The following is a 26,300-nucleotide window of genomic DNA, read 5'->3' as shown; positions in this document are numbered from 1 at the left end:
TACTTTAACTATCGTTCGTAACACGATTCTTAAGTACCAATTTTTTAAACGAGATTATATAAAAATAAATCGTTTTGAACATAATGGTTAAGATTTTTGGCAAACTTAAACCCTTTTGCACAATCGATATCTCAGCAATTAGAAGTCGTAGGGCCGTGGGTGTCAGCACAAAAGATGTAGTTTCATGTAATAAACCTTGTACTGGCAAAATTTGTAATTTGGACAAACTCGAGTTTAACCCTTTTACACTGGAGGCACAGAAATTATGTTCACTCTAATTGTATGACTTTCTTTATCTATAGTTCGTTTTTTTAGCGTTAGAAATAAGGTAAACAATCTTGATGTGTCTTTTAATTGAAAAACACATTTTAAAAATAAGTTACGGCAAATATGTAACAATTATGAATCTATAATACGAACATTTATATTCTTCTGCTTTCATAAGTAATAGTTATTGATTTTTAAAAAGCGTTTTTCAATTAAAAGACTTGTCAAGATCGCTTACCTTCTTTCAAGTTCTTTCTAATGCTAAAAAAAACGAACTATAAGGGTGGAATAGTGCCGCTAACCTGCCACGCAAAATAGGCGCAATAATATGACGTCGAGTGGCAGAAACCAAGCCCGCGAGAACCTATAACCCATTTATATTTCATCTGTCCAATATATTGGTCCAATGTGTATTGCGTCTCACATTTTTGCTTACTGAGAGAGTGAAACGCAATGACATTGGACCAAGATATGGAATACCACCCTAACCCAGAAATCTCAGAAAAATACCGCTTCGTTACGACCAATATAAAATAATGCCTTATGTATGTAAATTTCACATCGCATTAAAAAATAAACTTTAAGCTATTGTGTTAATGTTGCTTTTACATTGTAAAATAAAGCGAGATATGAGAATTAGAAATTAAGTTAACCGCAAGAAAATCGCGCTACGAGGACAAAGATCGTTTTACTCGCTGATAGGACCTGATCTTTATGTTGCATTGAAAATTGAACGCTAAACAAAACTGAATAAAGTTGATTTTAAATCGAACAATACATAAAGATAAGAGGTTGTGAAATTAAACTAGAATCAAATGAACATCGCTATGCGAAGATAACGCTTTTAAATTTGAACGTTAATGCAAACGCAATAAGGTTGATTTTAAATTGTAAAATACAGTAAGGTACGATTTAAAAAATCTAAGGTGAAGTAACAAGTCGCATTTTAGTTTTATATCAAAAGGTATTAAGTGCCATAGAATCTTGAAGATACTTAGGACTTTTTGGTACATTTCAGAGTTGAGTTGAAATCGATGGCCTACATTTAGAGTAAAGTGATTTGTTAACAGCAGGTCTATTAGATTTAATTTGTTACACTTTGAGGAGACGAGGAAGAAAGGACTGTCGTTGTGGAGATCCTTGAAGGTTGTTATTCTAGTAGGTAGTTAACTTCTTTTGATAAATAAGGTGAATGACGACTGCACCAAACCCCATTGATAATGAATGACTGATATGAATGTTTATTTTCAGGCAACTATTGGCCCATAGATACATATGTGACGTTCCGCGACAAAAGGTACTTTATGGCGGCTGGCACTTACGTCGCATAGCGCCGCAATAATATTGGAGCGACGTTAATAATAGCGTAAGCGCCAACCGCCAGAAGGTACCTTTACCCGTGGGACGTCACATATACCTTAAAACTAGCAACATTATTATAAAATATATAATGTTGCAGTTTATTGAAGATTAAGATAGTGTATACAACGTGTCGAAAATATGCATTCACTACCTTATTGCCCATATGATTATTAAGGTGGTGTATACATATTTTTGGCACTTTGTCCGTATCTATATTTTCAAACGAGACTACAAATTTATTGTGAAATTATGATCAATGCTAGTTAAGGCGAACTTATGTACTAAAGTACTCTACTGTACGTATTTTTGCCATCCCTTATTTTCAATGAACAGACAAGATTTTCAAAACGGGGTTTGGTCATTACACTACATATGATAAAATATAGTAGTGTGCGTGACCTTCGGACGCCAGGAAGACTGAAGAAAACCTGGAAAAGCTAATGGTCACAGGTTCGGTGGAAGGAAAGAAGGGGCCGCAGTCCAACGCGATGGTCCGACCAGGGCCCTCTTTCACCAACGTGACATATGTCGCATTTGTCGACATCACTGTTACTGACGTCACAGGCCTCCATAGACTACGGTAACCGCTTACCATGAGACGGGCGGTGTGGTTGTTTGCCACCAACATGTTAATAAATAAAAACTCCATTATATCGCCAGTAAATAAGTACTTCTTTTGCGAAGCTAATCACAATTGTCACAAGAAATACGACAATTGTCACGAAATTCCGACACAGCACTCATTTGCTGTCAAGAATTACCGAAAGTTCTTTGAAATCTTGTGACAATTGTCATCATTATCATCATAAACATCACAAGAGAAATAGCTGTTTTTGCCGATATAATAAAGTTTTTTTTAAATAATACAATGATGGTGACAAACAGGAATACGGCCCGCCCGATGGTAAGCGATAACCGTAGCCCATGGATGCCTGTGACGTCAGCAACAATGAGACTTGCCGAATTGTCGCACCTGTCACGTTGGTGAAATAGGGGCCAGGTTAGCAAATCGCTATCCATGAAGGTCCATAATGCCTTAGAAGTCGCAAGGGATCGGATAGACTGAAAATCTGCAATCCGGAATCATGTGCTCCACTAGGAGATCACGACCCTCAGCACTGAGGAGAACGAAGCAAGGAGGCGTGACCTCAACTGTGGTGCCGATACAGGTATGTAATGTTGAGATAGGTCTCGAAAGCGGATCTCGCTCATATTTGAAGCAGCCTATCTGGGCGACTTTACGATTTTAAGTACATTTTTTTTTTTTTTTATTATGAATGGGCTTACTCATGGCCACAGACTAGCCGAGGCGTAGACGTGGCCTACGATGGAGCGACATAAATAAATAAATATTATGGGATAGTCTTATACAAATCGACTTAGCCCCACAGTAGCTCAATAAGGCACTAAGGGCTTGTGCATAAATCACGTGAGGTTCGATAGGGGAGAGGGGCTCACGATAAAATCACGACAGATCACGTTGGGGGAGGGGGTATAAGGAGACCTCACCTGTATTTTTCTACAGTTAACGAAACTAACAAAAAATATCTAAGTACCTTGGTACAATTTTAAGATAAATAGCATAGTATTTATTTACTATATACAATACTAGTTATCTTTATTAGTGGTGAAAAAAAATAGACAAATTATGTGGGGGAGGGGGGTAGCTAAAAACCTCACCAAATATCACCAAGGGTGAGGGGGGTCAAAAAGTAACCGAAAACGCCTCGCGTGATTTGTGCACAACCCCTAAGTATAAGTTGTGGGAACTAGTCGACGATATATCTAACAGATAAATACTTAAATTCATTCAACATCCATATTTCAAGGAACAAATTATATCTGTGATAAACGCACAACCAAATGCCATTATAGATTCGAACCCGAGACCTCCTGCTTCATAGGCAGGGTCACTATACTATGCTAGGGTCGTATATAAATATTTGCGCATTATAATTTGAACACGGAACCTCTAACCTATTTTTATTGCGCCAGATTAATACGTGTCCTTGATGAGTCCAAAAATAAACAGCCTGTTTATCAATATAAAACCAACCCTTGCCCCAGTTGAATAAGTCGACCTCCGAAAAAAAAAAAAAATAAAAAATAAAAAAAAAATATTATGACATTTATGACCCGAAAAAATTTGGGCAACACTTAAAAAAATCAGTGCGGCCTCCGGCAACGGCCTTTACAGACCAAACAAAAAGCCTTTTCAGACTTTAAAGCAGTGAAAAATATACAAAAGGTCAGTGGAGCTTTGAGGTGTGCGAGCGAGATGGGGTATTGGGAGAAAAGGGTGTGGGAGCGGGATGGGTAGCTGAAAATCAATTTATTAGGCAGTGACGTAGCGCGCGGCGCATGCGTGGTGCGAGAGTTCCCGGGCGTGGGTTGCCAGCGGTTGAGAAAATGGTGGGAATTCGAGTAAAAAAAACCGGACAAGTGCGAGTCGGACTCGCCCACCGAGGGTTCCGTACTTTTTAGTATTTGTTGTTATAGCGGCAACAGAAATACATCATCTGTGAAAATTTCAACTGTCTATCAATCACGGTTCGTGATTCTAGCTATTACACCCTGGTGACAGACGGACGGACTGACGGACGGACAGCGGAGTCTTAGTAATAGGGTCCCGTTTTACCCTATGGGTACGGAACCCTAAAAAACAATATTATGGGACATCTTACACAGACCAACCTAGCCCCAAACTAAGCAAAGTTTGTAATATGGGTGCTAGGCGATGATATACATACTACGATACGACACAATTATTACGGTAGGTACTTACTTAAGTGATTTTAGTACCTACTGCGACTTAGTTTAGTGCGATGCCATAGAGAAATAAGAAAGTAAACTTAGAAAACTCTCTCCATAGGTATCGTCTTGGGTCGTCCCATTCGTTTTTCGTCAAGTTCTTAAATTAGTCCTATTCTGCTTTCGTCACTCATTCTAAATTCGTCACAATCGTCGATGGCTTTCAATGTAGAATGAGTGATGAAAACAGAATAGGACTAATTTAAGAACTTGACGAAAAACGAATGGGACGACACAAGACGATACCTCTACATATGAAAAGACATACTTCTAATAAAATAAGTGCGTTACGAAAACTTATTTGTAATAAAACTTAAGCTTAATTAGTATTAATTTATAAAAATCATAATAGAGGTAACGTATTAATAATACAACCATACAACTTATTATTATTTAGTAATGAATTTGATGTATGGAGTGAGAGCATTCTAACCTTATACTTACTATTTCTCTATACCTTAAGACTAAACACAATAATGAATGACAACACAAGCCTTCTTGAGCTTACTGTGGGACTTAGTCAATCTGTGTAAGAATGTCATATAATATTTATTTATTTATAATATTTATTTATTTATGAATATTTTACACATATCCTAATATCAATCTATTACTTATTATATTATTTCCAAGTGAGTCTTAACCGTACCATTATTCAATACTTATTATTTATAAATCAAATAAGTATACATATTTTCGTTTTATAAAGTACTAAACTACTTAAACAAATAATTAAGAGTTGGCTAAAGCACATTAATTAGCTACTTATGTAGGTATGTAATTAATAAAATATACTTTTAACTCCCAGCACTGCTTATTCACTACCTAACCTTACCTTAAACCAACGGACGAAACGTTCACATAACAAACCTCACTCCGTATTATTTTAATCTCCACTGTAGCAACCCTGATCTGGGCGGGCGGCCCGAAATAGCCGTGGGGGGCTTCAGTAGCCACGCCGCCTCGGCCGCGACCAGCGAGCCATGGCGTCGGTCGCCGCGTGGTTGCCCTTCGCTCGCGCCGCCGCGATCGGCTGGGTGCCCATCGCCACGCACCCCCTCCCACCCCCACCCGTCCCCAAAGACCGACGGCGGGCAGAAGACGAAAAACTCCTCATCAACGTCTCCGGAAGACGGTTCGAAACCTGGAGAAACACACTCGAAAAATACCCCGATTCCTTGCTGGGATCCACAGAGAGGGAGTTTTTCTACGATGAAGACAGCAGGGAATACTTCTTCGATAGAGACCCCGATATATTCAGACATATACTTAATTATTATAGGACAGGGAAGCTCCATTATCCAAAACATGAATGCCTCACAGGTTACGATGAGGAGCTAGCGTTCTTTGGGATACTACCTGATGTGATAGGCGATTGTTGCTATGAGGACTATAGAGATAGGAAACGTGAGAATGCCGAACGGCTGATGGATGATAAGCTGAGTGAGGCAGGGGACCAGAGTTTGCCGCAGTTGACGGATTTGAGGCAGAAGATGTGGAGGGCGTTCGAGAACCCTCACACGTCGACTGCCGCTTTAGTATTTTATTATGTGACCGGGTTTTTCATCGCGGTGTCCGTGATGGCTAACGTGGTTGAGACAGTACCTTGTGGGCATCGGCCGGGGCGCGCGGGGACTCTCCCGTGCGGGGAGCGATATAAGATTGTGTTCTTTTGCTTGGACACGGCTTGTGTCATGATATTCACGGCTGAATATCTTCTCCGCCTGTTTGCAGCGCCGGACCGTTGCAAATTCGTGCGTTCCGTCATGTCAATCATTGACGTCGTAGCCATCTTGCCATATTACATTGGCTTGGGGATCACTGACAACGACGACGTGTCTGGAGCGTTTGTGACCCTCAGGGTGTTCAGGGTGTTCCGTATCTTCAAGTTCTCCAGGCACTCCCAGGGTCTCAGGATCCTTGGTTACACCCTGAAGAGCTGTGCCAGCGAGCTGGGTTTCCTGGTGTTCTCGCTGGCCATGGCCATCATCATCTTCGCCACGGTTATGTTCTACGCGGAGAAGAATGAACAAGACACGAATTTCACTTCCATTCCTGCTGCCTTCTGGTACACCATTGTCACCATGACGACGCTGGGGTAAGTTTTTTCTTTGTTCTGATATTTTACATTGGTGAATATAGAAATACAATTTCCTTACATTTCAAATAGTTTCTGTATAAAGACCTAACTGTTTGAAGCAGGTCTATATTGCCTAGCTATAAAATTCTTTATCTACGTCTATTTTGTTTACATTCAACAAAAACACAACAACAAACAAACATATATTATAACATGACTGTAATGTCGATATTGGTGCAAAATACAAATCACTTCAAAGACAGGGCAGAATTCTGCTTCTTTTCTCACATCAAAAGTCATTCTCACTATCTTAAAAGGATATTCTGTTTTCAAATTGCGTAAAAAGATCGGTACTGACAGATCTGGCAAATAATGTGGGATGTTGTCACTTTTACTTTTCACGCGATTGCGATAAAACAGGTAGGTATAATCTACTGGGGAGCCAAAATGACAACCATTTGTCGACAAACGCCAATCGCAAAGTAAAAAGTGATGACAGATGCGACAAAAAGTCACCATTTCCATTCTTGTATTTTAAGATTCTTAAGTTAAATAGTAGATCCCCGATATTTTACCTTAATTTAGCGAACAAATTTACCCAAACATAAAACCTGGACACTAAACCATTGTAAACACCTGTCGCCTTTAAAAATGGACGTTCACTGTCGCGCTGATTGCCTCCCTGTAACCTCGAATAATTGATGCTTACACTTCTGACCATTGCTCGACCTTATTTTCTTTAGAATAGGGTTTACAATATATCAGTTAACTGTGTGGACGATGTTACACGATTTTTTGACCAAATTTAGACCTTATGTCTGGGTAGTAAAGATTACAAATAGTAAAAATAGTAAATGTATACGCTTTTAATTTCATTCTCGCTGCAGCGTGAACCATAAAACGTTTGTAACATATGGTGCCGTTTTGGATTTTATGGTACCTACTGCGTATTTGTGTGTAACAGCAAAAGTGTTGTTTTCAAAAGGAATTTACAACTGTGAATCTATTATTAACTGGGGTTGATTCGAGCTAAGGAAAGCATGTGTACCGTAAAATGGGGTGAGTAGGGTCAACACTGAAATTCAAACCTCGATAACATTTTATTTTTACATATGAAAACTGAATGGTGTATATAATAAGTGTTCCGGACGTTTGTATTTTAGTTTTTATTTTATTTTGGGTAGTTCCATTTCATAATTTTGACGATAAAGAGGAAAACCCACCTCACCCCTTAGTGCCTCGAATTTGGGGTGAGAGGGGTTTTCATACAAAGGTGATTTTGGAAGATTGTTGGATCGTTTTTAAATTGGAATACATTAATTTTGTAGCAGTCGCCTTAAAATCCCTTCTCACCCCCCTCTCAAACCTTCTCTCCCCATTCATAACCCACCCCGCGAAACCTACTCACCCCGTTGTACGGTATTGAGTATGAGCATTGAGTCTTTAGTAGTTTGTTTGCCAATGGATGAAAAACACCAGTGGCGGAGCGGCTATAGAACTCGATTCCCATCGGCTTGTCTGATATTCAGGCTCTTGGGCCATTTCCTTTAATCTCTAGCCGCCCAGAGACCTATAAAAAGGTCTCCTTTCCATTCTAATTTGAACTCTGTGTTGACAAAATAAAATTTCATTTTGCTTGGCAAGGTTTGACGTATGGGCGGCTAGAGGTTAAATTTATGAAGAAAAGGAAGGGCAACTTTATACGGTCTGCCTACGAGCACCCATTTCAGTCAAGGTAGTACTGTATTCGACTGAAATAATGCCTTCCACCCGAGTTAAACACTCTACTTTTCATTTCGAATGCGAGGCAAGTAAAATACAAGTGTAGGTATTTAAAAATATATGACTAAGTATATACCTACTTATATCTTGAGAGTACTTTCAGTTAACAATTTAGGTAAAAGTGTCGTTATTGATGGAATGGTTAGTTAAATACTCGTATCAGAATGGAAATTGTACAACAAGTTCATTTAAAAAAATAAAATAAAAATAACGATTGCTTATTGTAAAAAAAAAATTGCTATTTATTTTATTTCTACACCAATTTATCTTCATAAGCGGTTATAATAATATACTCGTAGGCAGTAATTTATTATTGCATACGATCCCATATCAGTCCCTTGTGACGGATAAGAACCCCCATTCTTTCCCTCAGGGGTTGTAAAGACGATTAGGGGTTTCGGGATAGTATAAAAGTACGGTTGGAAAGTTGAGATGTGCTATAGTCGAACCAGGGGCCAAATTCGACATGTACAACTGTCAGATTCCGCATCCACGTCAAATCAACAGTTGATTTTATTGCATACTGAGTGTTGATTCCATCAACGGTGGATAATATCATTTGGTACAACCAAAACTCAACTTTAAACTAAGGGTGGTTCGGTTTGGTTTGCTTGTCACCCTATAACTGTGGATTGTTAATGTCAAATTTTGACATTGTACGTATTCGAGAACTTATGATTTTTCCCACATCAACGGGAGATCAACACGATACGTCAAACGTCGCTTGTCGAATAGGGGTCCAGGTTAACTCTGCGTGGCAATGGTCAAATTTCTATGAAAATATGACCTTTGTAATGACATCCTCACTTTGTTCTGTTCTGGTTAATCTATCTAATATCTTTAAACGAGTAATTCTTGTATATTTATTTATTTACATATATATTTCGGGGATCTCGGAAACGGCTCTAACGATTTCGATGAAATTTGCTATATGGGGGTTTTCGGGGGCGATAAATCGATCTAGCTAGGTCTAATCTCTGGGAAAACGCGCATTTTTTAGTTTTTATATGTTTTCCGAGCAAAGCTTTGTCTCCCCGATATTATTTACTGACGTTCAACACATATACTCTGCATATAAATACTCTGTATATTTATATACTCTGGTTAGTTTACTCAGGATATTTGAAAATAGTGATCCAAAAGACTCGAGCCTTCTAGCTCTTTTTTTCGAGCTCGCCTCATCTCTTGACGCCTAAAAGCCTTTTCTTATTTAATTAGTAAAATAGGCTTTTAGCCTTTTAGGCGTCAAGAGATGAAAAAAACCGGGCAAATGCGAGTCGGACTCGCGCACGAAGGGTTCCGTACCATAATTAAAAAAAAAGACGAAAAAAAACAAAAAAAAAGCAACAAAAAAAAACGGTCACCCATCCAAGTACTGACCGCTCCCGACGTTGCTTAACTTTGGTCAAAAATCACGTTTGTTGTATGGGAGCCCCATTTAAATCTTTATTTTATTCTGTTTTTACCCGACTACGGCAACGCAAAAGGAGGGTTATGATTTTGACCGGTATGTATGTGGGTATGTATGTATGTATGTATGTATGTATGTTCATCTGTTCCCTCATAACTTCTAAAGTACTTATTATAATTTAATAAACGATGTGTCATTCGAATCGTCTTAATTGTCCGCTGGTTATAGGCTATATGGCGTCACAAAAAAATGAACACTGCGCCCTCTAGAGGTCATAAAGTCACGAACCAAAAAACTAAAATTAAGTAATGATGATGTGTTATACATCATTGGAAAGAGCTCAATTAGCATATTTCAAATATATAAATATTGTTAGCGTTTGCACCCGGCTTTGCTTGCATGCGCCAGATAAAACATTAAATTTTCGGTTAGGTGATTCGAACTATGAATCTACAAGCGCTCTGGATTCTATCCGCGTGTTACGCGACTACTGCGATACAAGAAGGTTTTTGCAAAATAAATTTGTTTGGCCGCTATACATGGTGTTTTTTTTAATGTCCTGCAACATTTTATAACGTGAATAGGTATAGAAGTCCTGATCAGCCAAAATGTATGAAACAGTCAATTTTTTTACAAGATACGTACGCGTTCCGAAGCCGGGCGCCTTCGGCGCCCTCGTACTAAAACTGTCGGGCGTAGCCCGACGTACGCGTTCCAATACTAAAAGAGTCGGGCGGAGCCCGACGTACGCGTTGCAAAGCCGGGGGTCTTCGGCGCCCTTATACTAAAAGAGTCGGGCGGAGCCCGACGTACGCGTTGCAGAGCCGGGCTCCTTCGGCGCCCTCATACTAAAAGTGTCGGGCGTAGCCCGACGTACGCGTTCCAAAGCCGGGCGCCTTCGGCGCCCACATACTAAAAGAGTCGGGCGTAGCCCGACATACGCGTTCCAAAGCCGGGCGCCTTCGGCGCCCTCATACTAAAAGAGTCGGGCGGAGCCCGACGTACGCGTTGCAAAGTCGGGCGCCTTCGGCGCCCTCATACTAAAAGTGTCGGGCGTAGCCCGACGTACGCGTTCCAAAGCCGGGCGCCGAAGGCGCCCTCATACTAAAAGAGTCGGGCGGAGCCCGACGTACGCGTTGCAAAGTCGGGCGCCTTCGGCGCCCTCATACTAAAAGTGTCGGGCGTAGCTCGACGTACGCGTTCCAAAGCCGGGCGCCTTCGGCGCCCTCATACTAAAAGAGTCGGGCGTAGCCCGACATACGCGTTCCAAAGCCGGGCGCCTTCGGCGCCCTCATACTAAGTGTCGGGCGTAGCCCGACGTACGCGTTCCAAAGCCGGGCGCCCTCGGCGCCCTCATACTAAAAGTGTCGGGCGTAGCCCGACGTAAGCGTTCCAAAGCCGGGCGCCTTCGGCGCCCTCATACTAAAAGAGTCGGGCGTAGCCCGACATACGCGTTCCAAAGCCGGGCGCCTTCGGCGCCCTCATACTAAAAGAGTCGGGCGGAGCCCGACGTACGCGTTGCAAAGTCGGGCGCCTTCGGCGCCCTCATACTAAAAGTGTCGGGCGTAGCCCGACGTACGCGTTCCAAAGCCGGGCGCCTTCGGCGCCCTCATACTAAGTGTCGGGCGTAGCCCGACGTACGCGTTCCAAAGCCGGGCGCTCTCGGCGCCCTCATACTAAAAGTGTCGGGCGTAGCCCGACGTAAGCGTTCCAAAGCCGGGCGCCTTCGGCGCCCTCATACTAAAAGAGTCGGGCGTAGCCCGACATACGCGTTCCAAAGCCGGGCGCCTTCGGCGCCCTCATACTAAAAGAGTCGGGCGGAGCCCGACGTACGCGTTGCAAAGTCGGGCGCCTTCGGCGCCGTCATACTAAAAGCGTCGGGCGTAGCCCGACGTACGCGTTCCAAAGACGGCCGCCATCGGCGCCCTCATAGGCACTAAAGGAGTCGGGCGTAGCCCGATATAGGCGGCGCTCTGCGTGCATTTCTGTACTGAGGACGCCCCAGTTAGTAACGAAATCATGACCCCAAAATTAATTAAATAAAAAATAAGTTCAAAAACTAAAACCCGACTACTGCAAATCGCGCTCTAAAAAGTATGAAACAAGATAGAATTCTTATCTAAAATTATCAAGCAGGAAATATTATAAATGTTACCGTTGTAAGCGTTCCAAAGCCGGGCGCCTTCGGCGCCCTCATACTAAAAGAGTCGGGCGTAGCCCGACATACGCGTTCCAAAGCCGGGCGCCTTCGGCGCCCTCATACTAAAAGAGTCGGGCGGAGCCCGACGTACGCGTTGCAAAGTCGGGCGCCTTCGGCGCCCTCATACTAAAAGTGTCGGGCGTAGCCCGACGTACGCGTTCCAAAGCCGGGCGCCTTCGGCGCCCTCATACTAAGTGTCGGGCGTAGCCCGACGTACGCGTTCCAAAGCCGGGCGCTCTCGGCGCCCTCATACTAAAAGTGTCGGGCGTAGCCCGACGTAAGCGTTCCAAAGCCGGGCGCCTTCGGCGCCCTCATACTAAAAGAGTCGGGCGTAGCCCGACATACGCGTTCCAAAGCCGGGCGCCTTCGGCGCCCTCATACTAAAAGCGTCGGGCGTAGCCCGACGTACGCGTTCCAAAGACGGCCGCCATCGGCGCCCTCATAGGCACTAAAGGAGTCGGGCGTAGCCCGATATAGGCGGCGCTCTGCGTGCATTTCTGTACTGAGGACGCCCCAGTTAGTAACGAAATCATGACCCCAAAATTAATTAAATAAAAAATAAGTTCAAAAACTAAAACCCGACTACTGCAAATCGCGCTCTAAAAAGTATGAAACAAGATAGAATTCTTATCTAAAATTATCAAGCAGGAAATATTATAAATGTTACCATTTTTTTTAAATAAAATACAACGTAATATAATTTACTGATTTTTTTATATATTTACAGAGATTCAGAGGATAGCCGTGGTCGTATGCCACATTACTTTTAAGTTTATAATCGTGGTATACGACCACGGCGATCCTCTGAATCTCTGTAAATATATAAAAAATTCAGTAAATTATATTACATTGTATTTTTATATAAAAAATTGGTAACATTTTTAATATTTCCTGCTTGATAATTTTAGATAAGAATTCTATCTTGTTTCATACTTTTTAGAGCGCGATTTGCAGTAGTCGGGTTTTAGTTTTTGAACTTATTTTTTATTAGTATTTGTTGTTATAGCGGCAACAGAAATACATCATCTGTGAAAATTTCAACTGTCTAGCTATCACGGTTCGTGAGATACAGCCTGGTGACAGACGGACGGACGGACGGACAGCGAAGTCTTAGTAATAGGGTCCCGTTTTACCCTTTGGGTACGGAACCCTAAAAAAGAGCTAAAAGGCTCGAGTCTTTTGGATCACTATGTGAAGATATTTACCAGTTAATTAGACAGTTTCACGGTACAGTATCAACAGGTTCTTCATTCCCATCATAGTATTCTTCATTACTTTCTTCTTCTTCTACTTCTTGGTTTGTTTCACTTTCACATCTTTCATCTTCATTTGTTTCATTGTCATTTGTTTAGAATTCATTTCTTTCAACTTAATTTGTTTCATCTTCATTTGTTTCACCTTCATTTGTTTCGTCTAATACAAAGTTCGCATACTATGGAGGTACGGAACTTGGCCATTAGCCGCCGCGTCACGCCCGATTCATCAAGTTATTGGAAACTTATATTAGTCTTCATTGGCGCCATTACTTACTGACACGAGAGAAATGTTAAGCATACCTACCGATAATGCTCAATTCGGACGTGTACACTCCAAAACGTAATTCAAGACCAAAGAAAGTAAGACAATGTTGCCACTGCAATACGTTTTGCAGTTTAGATATTTTTATGGCTTTAAGATTTCATACTATTATTGCCTCACATATTATTATTGCCTTAAAAGTCACACGAACTCGCCCTTTTTACGGATTAATAAATAATTTTGACCCGAAAAGCAAACAATTTATTTCACACGCATACACTTAGGTAAAATCACAAAGTAGGTACCTATAAAAACCGGACAAGTGCGAGTCGGACTCGCCCACCGAGGGTGCCGTACTTTTTAGTATTTGTTGTTATAGCGGCAATAGAAATACATCATCTGTGAAAATTACAACTGTCTAGCTATCACGGTTCGTGAGATACAGCCTGGTGACAGACGGACGGACAGCGGTCTTAGTAATAGGGTCCCGTTTTACCCTTTGGGTACGGAACCCTAAAAACCTCTTCGTGCTAACCTTTTTGGATTTCAGTGGAATACGTACATAGATAGTGCCGTCTGTAATTTCCGAATCAACCCTTATCTTCAAGTAAAGGGCAGATTACGCTTGGATAAGGATTTGGTTTAAAAAGCTGAGGACCTAGGGAGGGGTGTTGCCTCCCTGTCACAATTATGTACGAATTTACGAGTGCGACAGAGAGGCAACACGTCGAACGTGTTTCGTGTTAGGGTCTCTGGCCGCCGCCATACAATCGAAATTACGATCTCATTTTAAAACGACATTCTGAAATGATATAAAATTTGTCATGAAGATTTAAGCAGCATCGTCATCATCATCATCTCAGCCATAAGACGTCCACTGCTGAACATAGGCCTCCTCCTTGGACCTCCATACGTGCCAGTTGGAAGCGACCCGCATCCAGCGTCTTCCGGCGACCTTAACAAGGTCGTCTGTCCATCTTGTGGGTGGACGTCCTACGCTGCGCTTGCTAGTCCGTGGTCAAGTAGCATAAATGGGTAATTTTATTTAAAGTTGTCCCCTTTTTTTCAAATTTGGGTTTTTTATGTTATTTCTACTCGGAATCATGAGCTCTTTTGATCCTAATACCTAGGTGACAAAAAGTGTCCCAACATTTCCATACAATTTTCGATCTTTGCATTCCGTGACCGCCATACAAAGTCTATGAAAAAAAAAAACGGTCACCCATCCAGGTACTGACCACTCCCGACGTTGCTTAACTTTGGTCAAAAATCACGTTTGTTGTATGGGAGCCCCATTTAAATCTTTATTTTATTCTGTTTTTAGTATTTGTTGTTATAGCGGCAACAGAAATACATCATCTGTGAAAATTTCAACTGTCTAGCTATCACGGTTCGTGAGATACAGCCTGGTAACAGACGGACGGACGGACGGACGGACGGACGGACGGACGGACGGACAGCGAAGTCTTAGTAATAGGGTCCCGTTTTACCCTTTGGGTACGCAACCCTAAAAATGGTAACAGAATGGAAATAAAAACCTTGGGACACTTTTCTCCTATTAGGATAGACAGAGCTCGTGATTCTCAGTAGAAATAACATAAAATTTCACAAATAAAAAAAAAGTGTAGGGGACAACTTTAAATATTACGAGGGAACAGATGAACATACATACATACCCACATACATATCGGTCAAAATCGTAATACTCCTTTTGCGTTAGCGTAGTCAGGTAAAAATGGCCCAAGTATATGTATAGGGACCGTGCGCGTTGGAGGGTCTGCCATCTTGTGGGCTGCATCGGAAGCATAAACGACACATACGCCTCGCGCCAAAAACCTGCCGGCTCCTATGCTGCCCCCTATAGTTCATGCACAGGACCTATAAGTACCTATCTAAGTAGTTTATATTTGGTTTTTACGACGAAGAGGACGACTTCTAACATATTATGATCTATTTAGGCCCACTTGCACCATCCCAATAACCCGGGCTTAAGCGGTCAAACCGTTAACTTAGTGTCAAATTGTACTGGTAACCATGGCAACTCCAGGTTTAACCTGTTAACCTTGGGTTAGTAGAATGGTGCAAGTGGGCCTTACAGAAATTACTCAGCGCGACCTTACTGATTAAGTTAATATATTTAGCAAAATGTCAAGGAACAAGATTCAAGGACACTTCTGACAACAAGTTATATAAAGGTCCTTATACAAATACTTAGGGCCCGATTCGGATTTTGAAATAGATCTTTTAGACATCACCAAGATACGATAACGATATGTTTAAGATCTAACCTGACAAATTTATCATTTGCGCGATTCTGGAGATACTCTTGAACGATTTTTTACAGGATATGACTTAGAGACCCAATTCATATCTAATAGGTATCTTACTCTATCGAACGTAAAAGTGATATTGGTTGCCCGAATTGCGCTGCATGAGAGAACTAGTTGATATCTAAACTATAACGTATCTAGAATGGATCTAGTACGTGTCGTCTCTTGGAAATATCTTGAAGTTCGAATACGGCAGTTATACAGGTCACGGCCTATACTATTATGATCATAGTAACCAGGGTTAGCAAATCACTTTTCCTATTTTACGGGACAGTCTCGTTTAAAATTCGGGACTCTAAGCTAAAATTCGAAATACATATAATGCCTCTAGGCACCTTGCCCATTGACAGCGATTTAGTTAGCCCAAGTTGTTTACTAGGTTAAGTACTTAATAAGTTTATGTATGTTTGTTTATTTTTTCGTTGTCAATAAACGCTCTATATAAAAAATATCATCAACATCTTTACTTAACATTAGGTATCACTCATATGTATTTGCCTATTTGCGGTATTCGTAATCAAGAAAGTAAATTTCTCTATCATTTATGGAGACTTTTTTTGGATACAGGAATTAGTTTTTTGGGGTTCCGTACCCAAAGTATAATAAAAACGGGACCCTATTACTAAGACTCCACTGTCCGTCTGTCACCAGGCTGTATCTCATGAACCGTGATAGGTAGGTAGGTTGAAATTTTCACAGGTGATGTATTTCTGATGCCGCTTTAAGTGGGGCTCCCATAAAACAATCGTGATTGTTTTGCCGTTTTTTGCGTAATGGTACGGAACCCTTCGTGCGCGAGTCCGACTCGCACTTGGCCGGTTTTTTATTTAGGTTTCGGTGCTTACTGATAACAATACGAGACACAGAACGTTCTCCTCCGAATCAGTTTTGTAAAATTTCGGGACATGACCGAATTCAGTAGCTGAAAATTGGGACGTCTCGGAAAAGTCGGGACGTTTGGTCACCCTAGCGTAGCTAACTGGCTAGTGGAGCAAACTTGATTAGCTGGTAATGGCTTCTGGAAACTGCGTTTTGCCCGTTGGTGTTTTGCCTCGTCGAGTAAGAAATGCCCCGTATTATGGATGGCTTTATCTATCTTTGTCCACGTGATAAAATAGCTGTCACTTTTTAACACCGTGGGATAGAAAGTGACGGACACCGTTTAATCCGCTGTAACGTAGACAAGAACGACCATTATATCCGTACTGCAATAATATATTAACTCTTCGAGGACCAGAAAAAATATGTGATCCGTTCTTATGGCTCTAAAAGTAAGATCGTGTCAGATATTTTTGCGGCTTTCGTTGGGTAACATATTATTGCAGGTCAATGTACATTTACACAATACAGCTTGGATGAAAGGGGTGATCCTGATGCTTTTAGTAAAATTGCATGCCTGATGAAATAGATAAACACGCGTGGTAAAAGCGGGTATTCTGGCTTATAACAACAATAAGATAACTATAGCTTTGAACTTGCTTAAATGGATAACTCACGCAAGACCGGGCCGGGGCCAGGCCGGAGCTTCAGCAAAAAAAATCACGTTTGTTGTATGAGAGCCCCATTTAAATATTTATTCTGTTTTAATGGATAAAATCATTTATTTACAAACAATATATATACAGTGGTACAACTAAACGAAATTAATAACTAGCTTAAATCTAAAATAGGCCCCTGAGACATTGTACCGAGGATGCTGGCAGCATTTCCCCGCTGTATCGCAATACGTTGTGCGAGGTAGCCGCCAGCTCTTCGGTCACCAGTTACGTCAACCAGACGCTTCGCGATTTCTGCGAACAACTTATGCGCTGGGACCCCATGGACCTAGAGTTTCAACTCCAACTTTCTGTTTTTAGTATTTGTTGTTATAGCGGCAACAGAAATACATCATCGGTGAAAATTTCAACTGTCTAGCTATCACGGTTCATGAGATACAGCCTGGTCACATGCAGACAGACAGACGGACAGAGGAGTTTTAGTCCCGTTTTTACCCTTCGGGTACGGAACCCTAAAAAGAAAGTCCATACGCGCGATTTTACTCATTTTTCACTTGAATTACGAAACAACTAAAAGTGCCCGACTGCCCTATTCGAACTTTAAGATACGTCAATTAATAGATCTAGAAACGATATGGATTAGATGTGTCAGTCTCAAAAGTGACGTTTTTGTTTGCAGAAACGTCACATTTGACACTGGCATATCTAATCTATATCGTTTCTAGATCTATTAACTGATGTATCTTAAACTACGAATCGGGCCGCAAGATTCCAACCTCCTCTGACGCGCACCCATACATTGGCCCACATGTTATCGGTGACACAAACAGACAGAAAAATGGATTTATGACATTATACTAATCGTCTTTGAGTGTTGGCACGCGCCGCGTCGAGAGGCGATGATTGCTATGACGGTATGTCCGCTGGACATAATACGCGTAAAAGCAAATTCAGCCATTTTCTTTTGTTTTTTGATGACTCTGGAACAAATAAATGCCCTTACCAGGATTCGAACCCGGGACCATCGGCTTCATAGGCAGGGTCACTACCCAAGTACTCACTAGGCCAGAGCAGTCGTCATTGAAAAACTAGGTTGAATTTGGAATTTTAATTTTAAAGGATATCTTTAATCTTCGAAAACTGACGAGTAGTTGGATTAAAAGGATGACTTACGCTAGATCGGACCGGGCCGGGCCGGAGATTCCTGCGCTTCGTTTTCTATGGAAAGTAACCACGTGATAATTTTGAGTTATTCCATGTTGGCTGGCAGAATTCGGAAATATTATTTGTTTAATTTTTATTATATGATAGTGACATTTAAATACGTATTCTGTGATTTCTGTGCAATTAATTGGTATCTGTGACATAATTTATTTTGTGACTTAATTTTTATTGTATGCCTGTTATGCACAACTGTTTAGTTTTAAATTTTTTATTGTACCTATACCGTATAAGCGGTTTGGTGAAATACTGTTAGCTTGTATGTGGGAAATAAATAAAATGAAATGAAATTGCACGGTGATAGGATTATATATAGAGTCATTCAAAAGTGCATCGACATGTTTCAACCGTAATATTAATTCCGTAAGGTCGATATCCTATCCATCCATGCACTTTTGAACGCCATTGTACAAACAGCGGACATAATTCCTGAAGGTATTCTCCACCAATGTGGCTAAACCAGAAAGATTAACTATGTATATATCCATTCAAGCCACAGCTCGGAAACTTAATGCAAATACCTTAGCCTCGGTATTACCGTTTGTCCTGAACGCTGTTTAATCTCGGATTATTTTCCCGTAATCCCGCTAAGTCCGCGGCCACTTGCCTCGATCGATGCTGAATTTGTACTATACACCCAATGATATTATAACTATGTACCTATACTATAGTATACAACCTGTAAGGTCAATCGCTTTCACCTATGAACCTGGACACCGCCATATAATCTTTTTTTTATCGTAAGCGCCGTCAGGCGTGGCTCACTCCGCGATTTCGTCGCTTTGCTACAGGTAGCTACTCGTAAAAGTACATCCGTTCGACCCCAATTTTGGGGTTTGCCATAAGCCGCGCGTGTCGCCACCTAGCGGCCATATCTGTGCTGATCGTGACAGACGCGTTTTGTTAGAGAGTGAGTCTTCTGTACCTAGTACTATTGTTTATTCTGTGGCGCCGTAAAATTCATGGCTCACGCTACGATTCTATGGTTTGTTGTCAAAACAACATCAACTCATGGCGCAAAATACTGGTTCAGTGTGCGCGTTCTATACATTAGTAATAAAAGTTCAATGTATAAAAACCGGGCAAGTGCGAGTCGGACTCGCGCACGAAGGGTTCCGTACCATAATGCAAAAAAAGGAAAAAAAAAACGGTCACCCATCCAAGTACTGACCCCGCCCGACGTTGCTTAACTTCGGTCAAAAATCAAGTTTGTTGTATGGGAGCCCCACTTAAATCTTTGTTTTATTCTGTTTTTAGTATTTGTTGTTATAGCGGCAACAGAAATGCATCATCTGTGAAAATTTCAACTGTCTAGCTATCACGGTTCGTGAGGTACAGCCTGGTGACAGACGGACGGACAGACAGCAGAGTCTTAGTAATAGGGTCCCGTTTTACCCTTTGGGTACGAAACCCTAAAAACTAGAATGTTGCAACTACACCTTAGCTGCTACAATGTTGGTCAGTATGAATTTCGTAGTTTCAATAAATAGTATAAATTGTTCTGCTGCACCGTATTGCAGGTGCAACAGATGCTGCATTTTATTTTGTACTGCAGTGCTTTTGCGTGATTTAGCGAGGTCACAGGTTTTTTTTGTCAGTATTCCAACTTTTAATCTGAAGTAAAATCCTCAAATAAAATACCTACCTACAATCAAATATGATACAGTATATAATTTTCCGAAACTGGACAATCCTGGAATTATGTTCATGTCCTTATTTTTTAATAGTCTAGTATGCTCAAGAGGTGACTATAAACAATTTTTTTATATTTAAGTTATTTTCAGCCTTGCCAAGATAAGGGTTAAGGTTTTGTGTAACCCGTGCGCAGCCGGGGCGAGTCGCTAGTTATACAGGGTGTTTGGTACATCGTTTGCCAAATTAAAACGGCAGATAGGTCGAGTCATTTGCTACCTTCTCATGCCTAGAAAAACAAAATTGGCCATGTTTTCTTTACTACTATACAAGTTAAAATTTGAAATTTACGAAAAACTGGCATAGAAGTGAAAAAAATATTACGCCAAATTAAAAATTTCTAGGCCTGAGAAGATAGAAAATGACTCAACCTATCTGCCGTTTTAATTTGGCAAACGATGTACCAAACACCCTGTATAAATACATAAATTTATTGAAACATAATCCGACGTTTCTCAGTTGGTCAAACATGCCAAGTTCACCTTTGTAATTAAACCTTTGCTCTTTAATAAACATAAAATTACTCACGCATACAAACCCCAGATACAATACAGCCTTAAATAAACATAAACTCTATAGCATACTACGTTTTAGAATGGGAACAAACTGGGTGACATTGCGTGTTAAGTATGTTGATTTCATCTCACGCATTGAGATTATGATTTGATTTATAATTGTTAGTTTTTAACGCATTGCAGTGTTTAGCCGAAATTTCCAAAAGCTGAAAGAGAATTAAAGCTATCTTATATAATTTATTTGACCTTAAATCAATATCAGAAGAAGGTGCATGTAATAGAAAAACAGAAAAAACACTGCACCAATTTGAATTGTTAAAAATAACACTTTTTACTAAAAAAACGGGGTACGGGGTAGTTAAATAATTATAATACATAAGTGTGACATAAGCATGAAAAAGGCATACCTAAATAAATGAAGTTTCACAACCACCACCAGAAGAAATAGCACTTTCTCAATTTCATTTCACAACAAAGTAACTAATTATTGATTAGTTATTTTCACAAGCTTTTATTTAACTTACAGTGTCCATCTCACTGTAAAGGGGCCCACTGATTAACAGACCACCTGTCAGTTGTTCGGAACTGTCAACTTTTTGTTCTAACTGATAGGCCGATTCCCTCCGGCGGACTATTAATCAGTGGGCCCCTTAAACAAGGGATCCGATTCTCGGCCAAAACCTACGTGAGTTAGCCCCCCCCCCACATCTAGCGTCTTTCGAGCGTCAGCGTCTGGTCAGCGCTATGGAAAATGACGTTGCTGCGCAGTTGCGTCGACGTTGCGTCGAGCAGCAGCCATAGAGTTGTAGACGCCGACGCTCGAAAGACGCTTGATGTGGGGTGGGCCCCTACCCAGCACAAACATATTTACAGCGGGTCATTATTAAAATGGCATGATTACATGAGTGACCTGTTATAAATATATTTTAATAAAACTTTATACAATTATAAGTATTAAATTAATTGTTAGATTCTATTTTAAGATTCATTAGGCACTTTTCAAGGCTACTCTAACGACTTTAGAATGACGTCGGAATCGTGGAATGCATTTAGCTATAATAATGGCGTCTATTTATATAATGTCGTTTCCCGAGTGTTACTACTTTATTTACAAAGTAAACGTAGTAAATTTTAATTAAAGGTTTTCTTGGAACGTATGTTTATTTGATTCTTACGTTAATATTTCGACGCACTAAGTCAGAGTAAAGCTTCGGAAATAAACTAGATTGAGAAATTCATGTTGTAATACATTGTGTTAAATCAGGGTTAAACGAAATTTGACAAAGTTGCGTAGTTTTATTGACCGAGCGAACGCGAAGTGCGAGCAAATGTCTCCGTTTTTGGCCTAAGGGTAACATTCCATTTCTAACCGCAGCTGCATTACTGTCAATTGTACTATGGAAATTGACAATGACAGCGACGAGTTCAGTACCGGCAGTGCAGCTGCGGTTAGAAATGGAATGTTACCATAAGTCGTAGTCGCTCGGTTGGGTGCCCAGAAGGCTGGCTGCATTGCCCCGCTGGATGGCAATGCTGATCCGTTGGACAAAAAAAGTATATTTTTGGTAGGTATTAGGCATTTATTTGTCGATTGAGCTTTGGGAAAATGCAAATGGCAATGGCGGGCCATTGGTACAATACAATAATTCTTTGTTGCTCACAAATTTGAAAAAGAACATGATATATGTACAAATTAAGCATAATTTGAACTATGGTTGATGACAGGCAGTCTTACTTATCGCTAAACAGCGATCTCTTCCAGACAACCTTAGACACGATAAGAGTGAGGTGGAGATAAGGCAAAAAAAAAATATTAATAGGGTCCCGTTTTACCCTTTGGGTACGGAACCCTAAAAACGAGTAATGTGAGTAGGTCCGTTCGATAAAATAGATTTGTTAGTGCAGTTTACAAATTCTGGGCATAATTCGCATCTAAATAACAACAGATAACTAATTTACAAACGTTAACAACTAATTAAGATATTACCGAAGCATTTCCTCACTTACCCGAATACCGGCTAATATCCAAAGATTTATTTCCACTTTTTAAACAGCTGCTGCTTTCTGGCACATCTCCAAATTGTCACACAAGTTCACTATTACTACATTTGTAAAACGTAGTAAGAGGGTTGTATTTTGGTGTGTTTAAGTCGTTTAAAAGGGTTTGAAAGTGGGTTAAGGATTGAACAAGGTCGCTGCTATTTGGTGTGAAAATGCATATACGAATTTTGGTATATACTATATTGCAGTTATAACTTTAGTAGATATACATATGTTAATCCTTGGGTAACGTCGATAATGTTCCTTGTTGTTCACTCTTTTAGCGAGCTAGGTCACATTTTTATTAGGGTTCCATACCTAAAGTTTTACCCCTACGGAACCCTATTATGAAGACTCCACTGTCTGTCTGTCTGTCTGTCATCAGACTGTAACTCGAGAACCGTGATAGCTAGACAGTTGAAACTTTCACAGATGATGTATTTCTGTTGCCGCTTTATAGCGGTCGTTATCGACAAATACTAAAAACAGAGTAAAATTTTGACACAAAAGCCACAAAACTTTTCGTAGCATCAGTTCTGTCATCCCAAAAAACATTTCTTTTGGTGTTTGTCGATATACAATTGTCATCTTGGCTAGACCCCTGTTCAGAACAGTTACTAATTCTGTTGTAAGCATTACAGTTTGACAAACAATTTTAACAGTAAAAAATGGCGCGAAATCTGAATTTTCTATGGGACGATAACCTTTCGCGCCTACTTCTTCTTCTTCCTCGCGTTATCCCAGCATTTTGCAACGGCTCGAGCCTGGGGTCCGCTTGACAACTAATCCCTAGAGTTGATGTAGGCACTAGTTTTTACGAAAGCGACTGCCATCTGACCTTCCAACCCAGAGGGGAAACCAGGCCATATTGGAATTAGTCCGGTTGTCTCACGATATTTTCCTTCACCGAAAAGCAAATGGTAAATATAAAACGATATTTCGTAGGTACATAAATTCCGAAAAACTCATTGGTACGAGCCGGGGTATGAACCCGCGACCTCCGGATTGAAAGTCGCACGTTCTTACCGCTAGGCCACTAGCGCTAGGCCACCAACCCTTCGCGCCTACATTGTTTAGCCGCTTTTGTCTACTGACGGAAATGGCTTGACAGACTATAGTGTAGTAAGTATACGTTCGACATAATGCATCAGACCGCCAGTTGTTTACCTCTGGCGTCTGCAGCTCGCAAACAGGACGTTTTACGATCCAACCTAAATATTCACACAATAATGGACGTGAACGCGGCTATTTAAGGCCTGTGCACACCGGCTGCGTGTGCGTGACGTGCACGTGGGCGTGCGGCGTTGTAGTATACATAACTTTAGTAGACAACAGAGTAGAGTAACAAATAACCTTACGAGAGACGGCACACCACTTGCGTGACGTGCGCGTGTGCGGTTCCAACATTTTAGAGCACGTGCACGTCACGCACACGCAAGCCGGTGTGCACAGGCCTTTAGTCATACGGACGTCGGGAGAGTTCGATGTCGTGATATCGTTCTCTTGGAAAATATTTATAGAGTCGGACCAATAATAGTCTGCAGCGGATTTGATAGCCCACGCAGTGCAAGTGTTATTTTAAACGTCAAACTTCTATGAAATTATGACGTATAAAAATGACACTCGCACTGCGTAATCCGCAGACAGACTGTTTTTAGTCCGACTCTATGCGACTTCTTTAGTTGGGAACTTTGGGAAATGATTAGTTGGTTTTTATATTTTTGGGATAGACTGTTTGGGATATGAAAATCTGGCAAAAAAAATGGGTAATCCATTAGTAACCCGTGGAATGCCATATCACCAATGGGTGAGCAAGGCTCAGAACCGGTTATTTCTTCATACAAAAAATACCGGTATTATTACGTTCTTTGGTATATTATTTAATTTTTAACGGGAAAATCTAATGATAGGAAGTTGTTAACTACCTAAGTACATGAATTCAGTCATACGTAAAGAGCATAAAATTATTAAAAAAATTGTTTTATGGGGGGTTTTATAAAAAAAACTGTTCCGAGCCCTGTGACACTAAAACCTCTAAAAACAAATGGATGACGATCATGTTTATTAAAAAAACCGGGCAAGTGCAAGTCGGACTCGCGCACGAAGGGTTCCGTACCATAATTAAAAAAAAACAAAAAAAAAGCAAAAAAAAACGGTCACCCATCCAAGTACTGACCCCTCCCGACGTTGCTTAACTTTGATCAAAAATCACGTTTGTTGTATGGGAGCCCCATTTAAATCTTTATTTTATTCTGTTTTTAGTATTTGTTGTTATAGCGGCAACAGAAATACATCATCTGTGAAAATTTCAACTGTCTAGCTATCACGGTTCGTGAGATACAGCCTGGTGACAGACGGACGGACGGACGGACAGCGAAGTCTTAGTAATAGGGTCCCGTTTTACCCTTTGGGTACGGAACCCTAAAAATGTCAGTTTTTATCCAGAGGGCCGTAAAAAAGATTAAAATCCCTTATGGATATTAAACGCCAACGAAATGTAAAAAGGAATAGAGTCAAATCAAGAATAGTCTGCAGCGGATTTGATAGCCCACGCAGTGCAAGTGTTATTTTAAACGTCAAAATTCTATGAAATTGTGACGTATAAATATTTAACAATTGCACTGCGTGGGCTATCAAATTCGCTGCAGACTTGTTTTGGTCCGACTCTAGAAAAAACAAAATAGGCACTATACTGTAAGTGAAGAGCTATAAAGAATAAAGTTTTCTTACTTAGTATTAATAATTAATTTCACTTCAAAAAATATCGTCTAAATCGCCTATGCTTTTCTTTTCTTTGAACTTTTCTCACTTGATTACGTTCATTATGTACCTTAGAAGCTGATGCCTTTGAACATAAGGACATAACCTTTTTTATTTTTAAAGCGTCTCTCATTATTTTTTACGGCAGTTTTACTTACCTATTTCAACTATCAAATAAACGATTATCTTATCTAATCTTATTTATCTTATTTTATATTATCTTAACTATAGCCCTGCTAAGTTAAAGTTGTAGAATGATTATACAGTGTGGAAAGATAAGTCAGGCCCTGGAGGGAAACTACCTTAAATCCTTAAGCTGGCTCATTTTACTTAAAGGAGACATTAATACTATAATTATGCAATAAACGATTATCTTATCTTATCTTATTCATTTATTTTGAAAAATAAACATAACTGCATTCAAAGATTTTTTTTGTTTTTCTTCAATTTGGCTTGTCTAAAAAAATCTTTAGTACTAAATATTAGATTTTATGGATATTTTATACGACAGACGAGTGTAAGACCTAATGTTTCTTGGAGAAATGTTATCAGTAACATTAACTGTATCGACTAGTAGAATAAAATTGCAAGTGTTTATTTTTTGGAATTTTTAGTTGGTTCGAGTCCCGGGCGAAGCAAGCGAGTTTTAGAAAAACTTTGAATGCAGTTTTGTTTTCTTTTAAAAATAAAGGAATGTCTCCTTTAAGTAAAATGAGCCAGCTTGAGGATTTAAGGTAGTTTCCCTCCAGGGCCCGACTTATCTTTCCACACTGTATAATATATATTTTAGAAATTCTATCTTACATGCCACATGT

The 26,300-nt window shown here is 40.4% G+C and overlaps 1 protein-coding gene and 1 long non-coding RNA gene across 3 annotated transcripts in view; one reads left to right on the top strand and one right to left on the bottom strand.

Annotated features, from left to right (window-relative positions):
• The window catches only part of LOC134675587 (uncharacterized), a 358,978-nt gene that overhangs the window by 163,404 nt on the left and 169,274 nt on the right, over window positions 1–26,300 (bottom strand). The window lies entirely within an intron of this gene.
• The window catches only part of LOC134675581 (potassium voltage-gated channel protein Shal), a 93,523-nt gene continuing 72,574 nt past the window's right edge, over window positions 5,352–26,300 (top strand). For both annotated transcript variants that reach the window (XM_063533883.1, XM_063533882.1), the window contains exon 1: window positions 5,352–6,538. In XM_063533883.1, the coding sequence (XP_063389953.1) occupies window positions 5,424–6,538 (1,115 nt within the window). In that variant the 5' untranslated portion in view covers window positions 5,352–5,423. The remainder of the gene's footprint in view (window positions 6,539–26,300) is intronic.

This window comes from Cydia fagiglandana, chromosome 22, assembly GCF_963556715.1.
Source record: "Cydia fagiglandana chromosome 22, ilCydFagi1.1, whole genome shotgun sequence".
Classification (NCBI taxonomy): domain Eukaryota; kingdom Metazoa; phylum Arthropoda; class Insecta; order Lepidoptera; family Tortricidae; genus Cydia; species Cydia fagiglandana.
The sequence above is the reverse complement of the archived record's forward strand: the minus strand, read 5'-3'. Positions and strand labels throughout refer to the sequence as shown.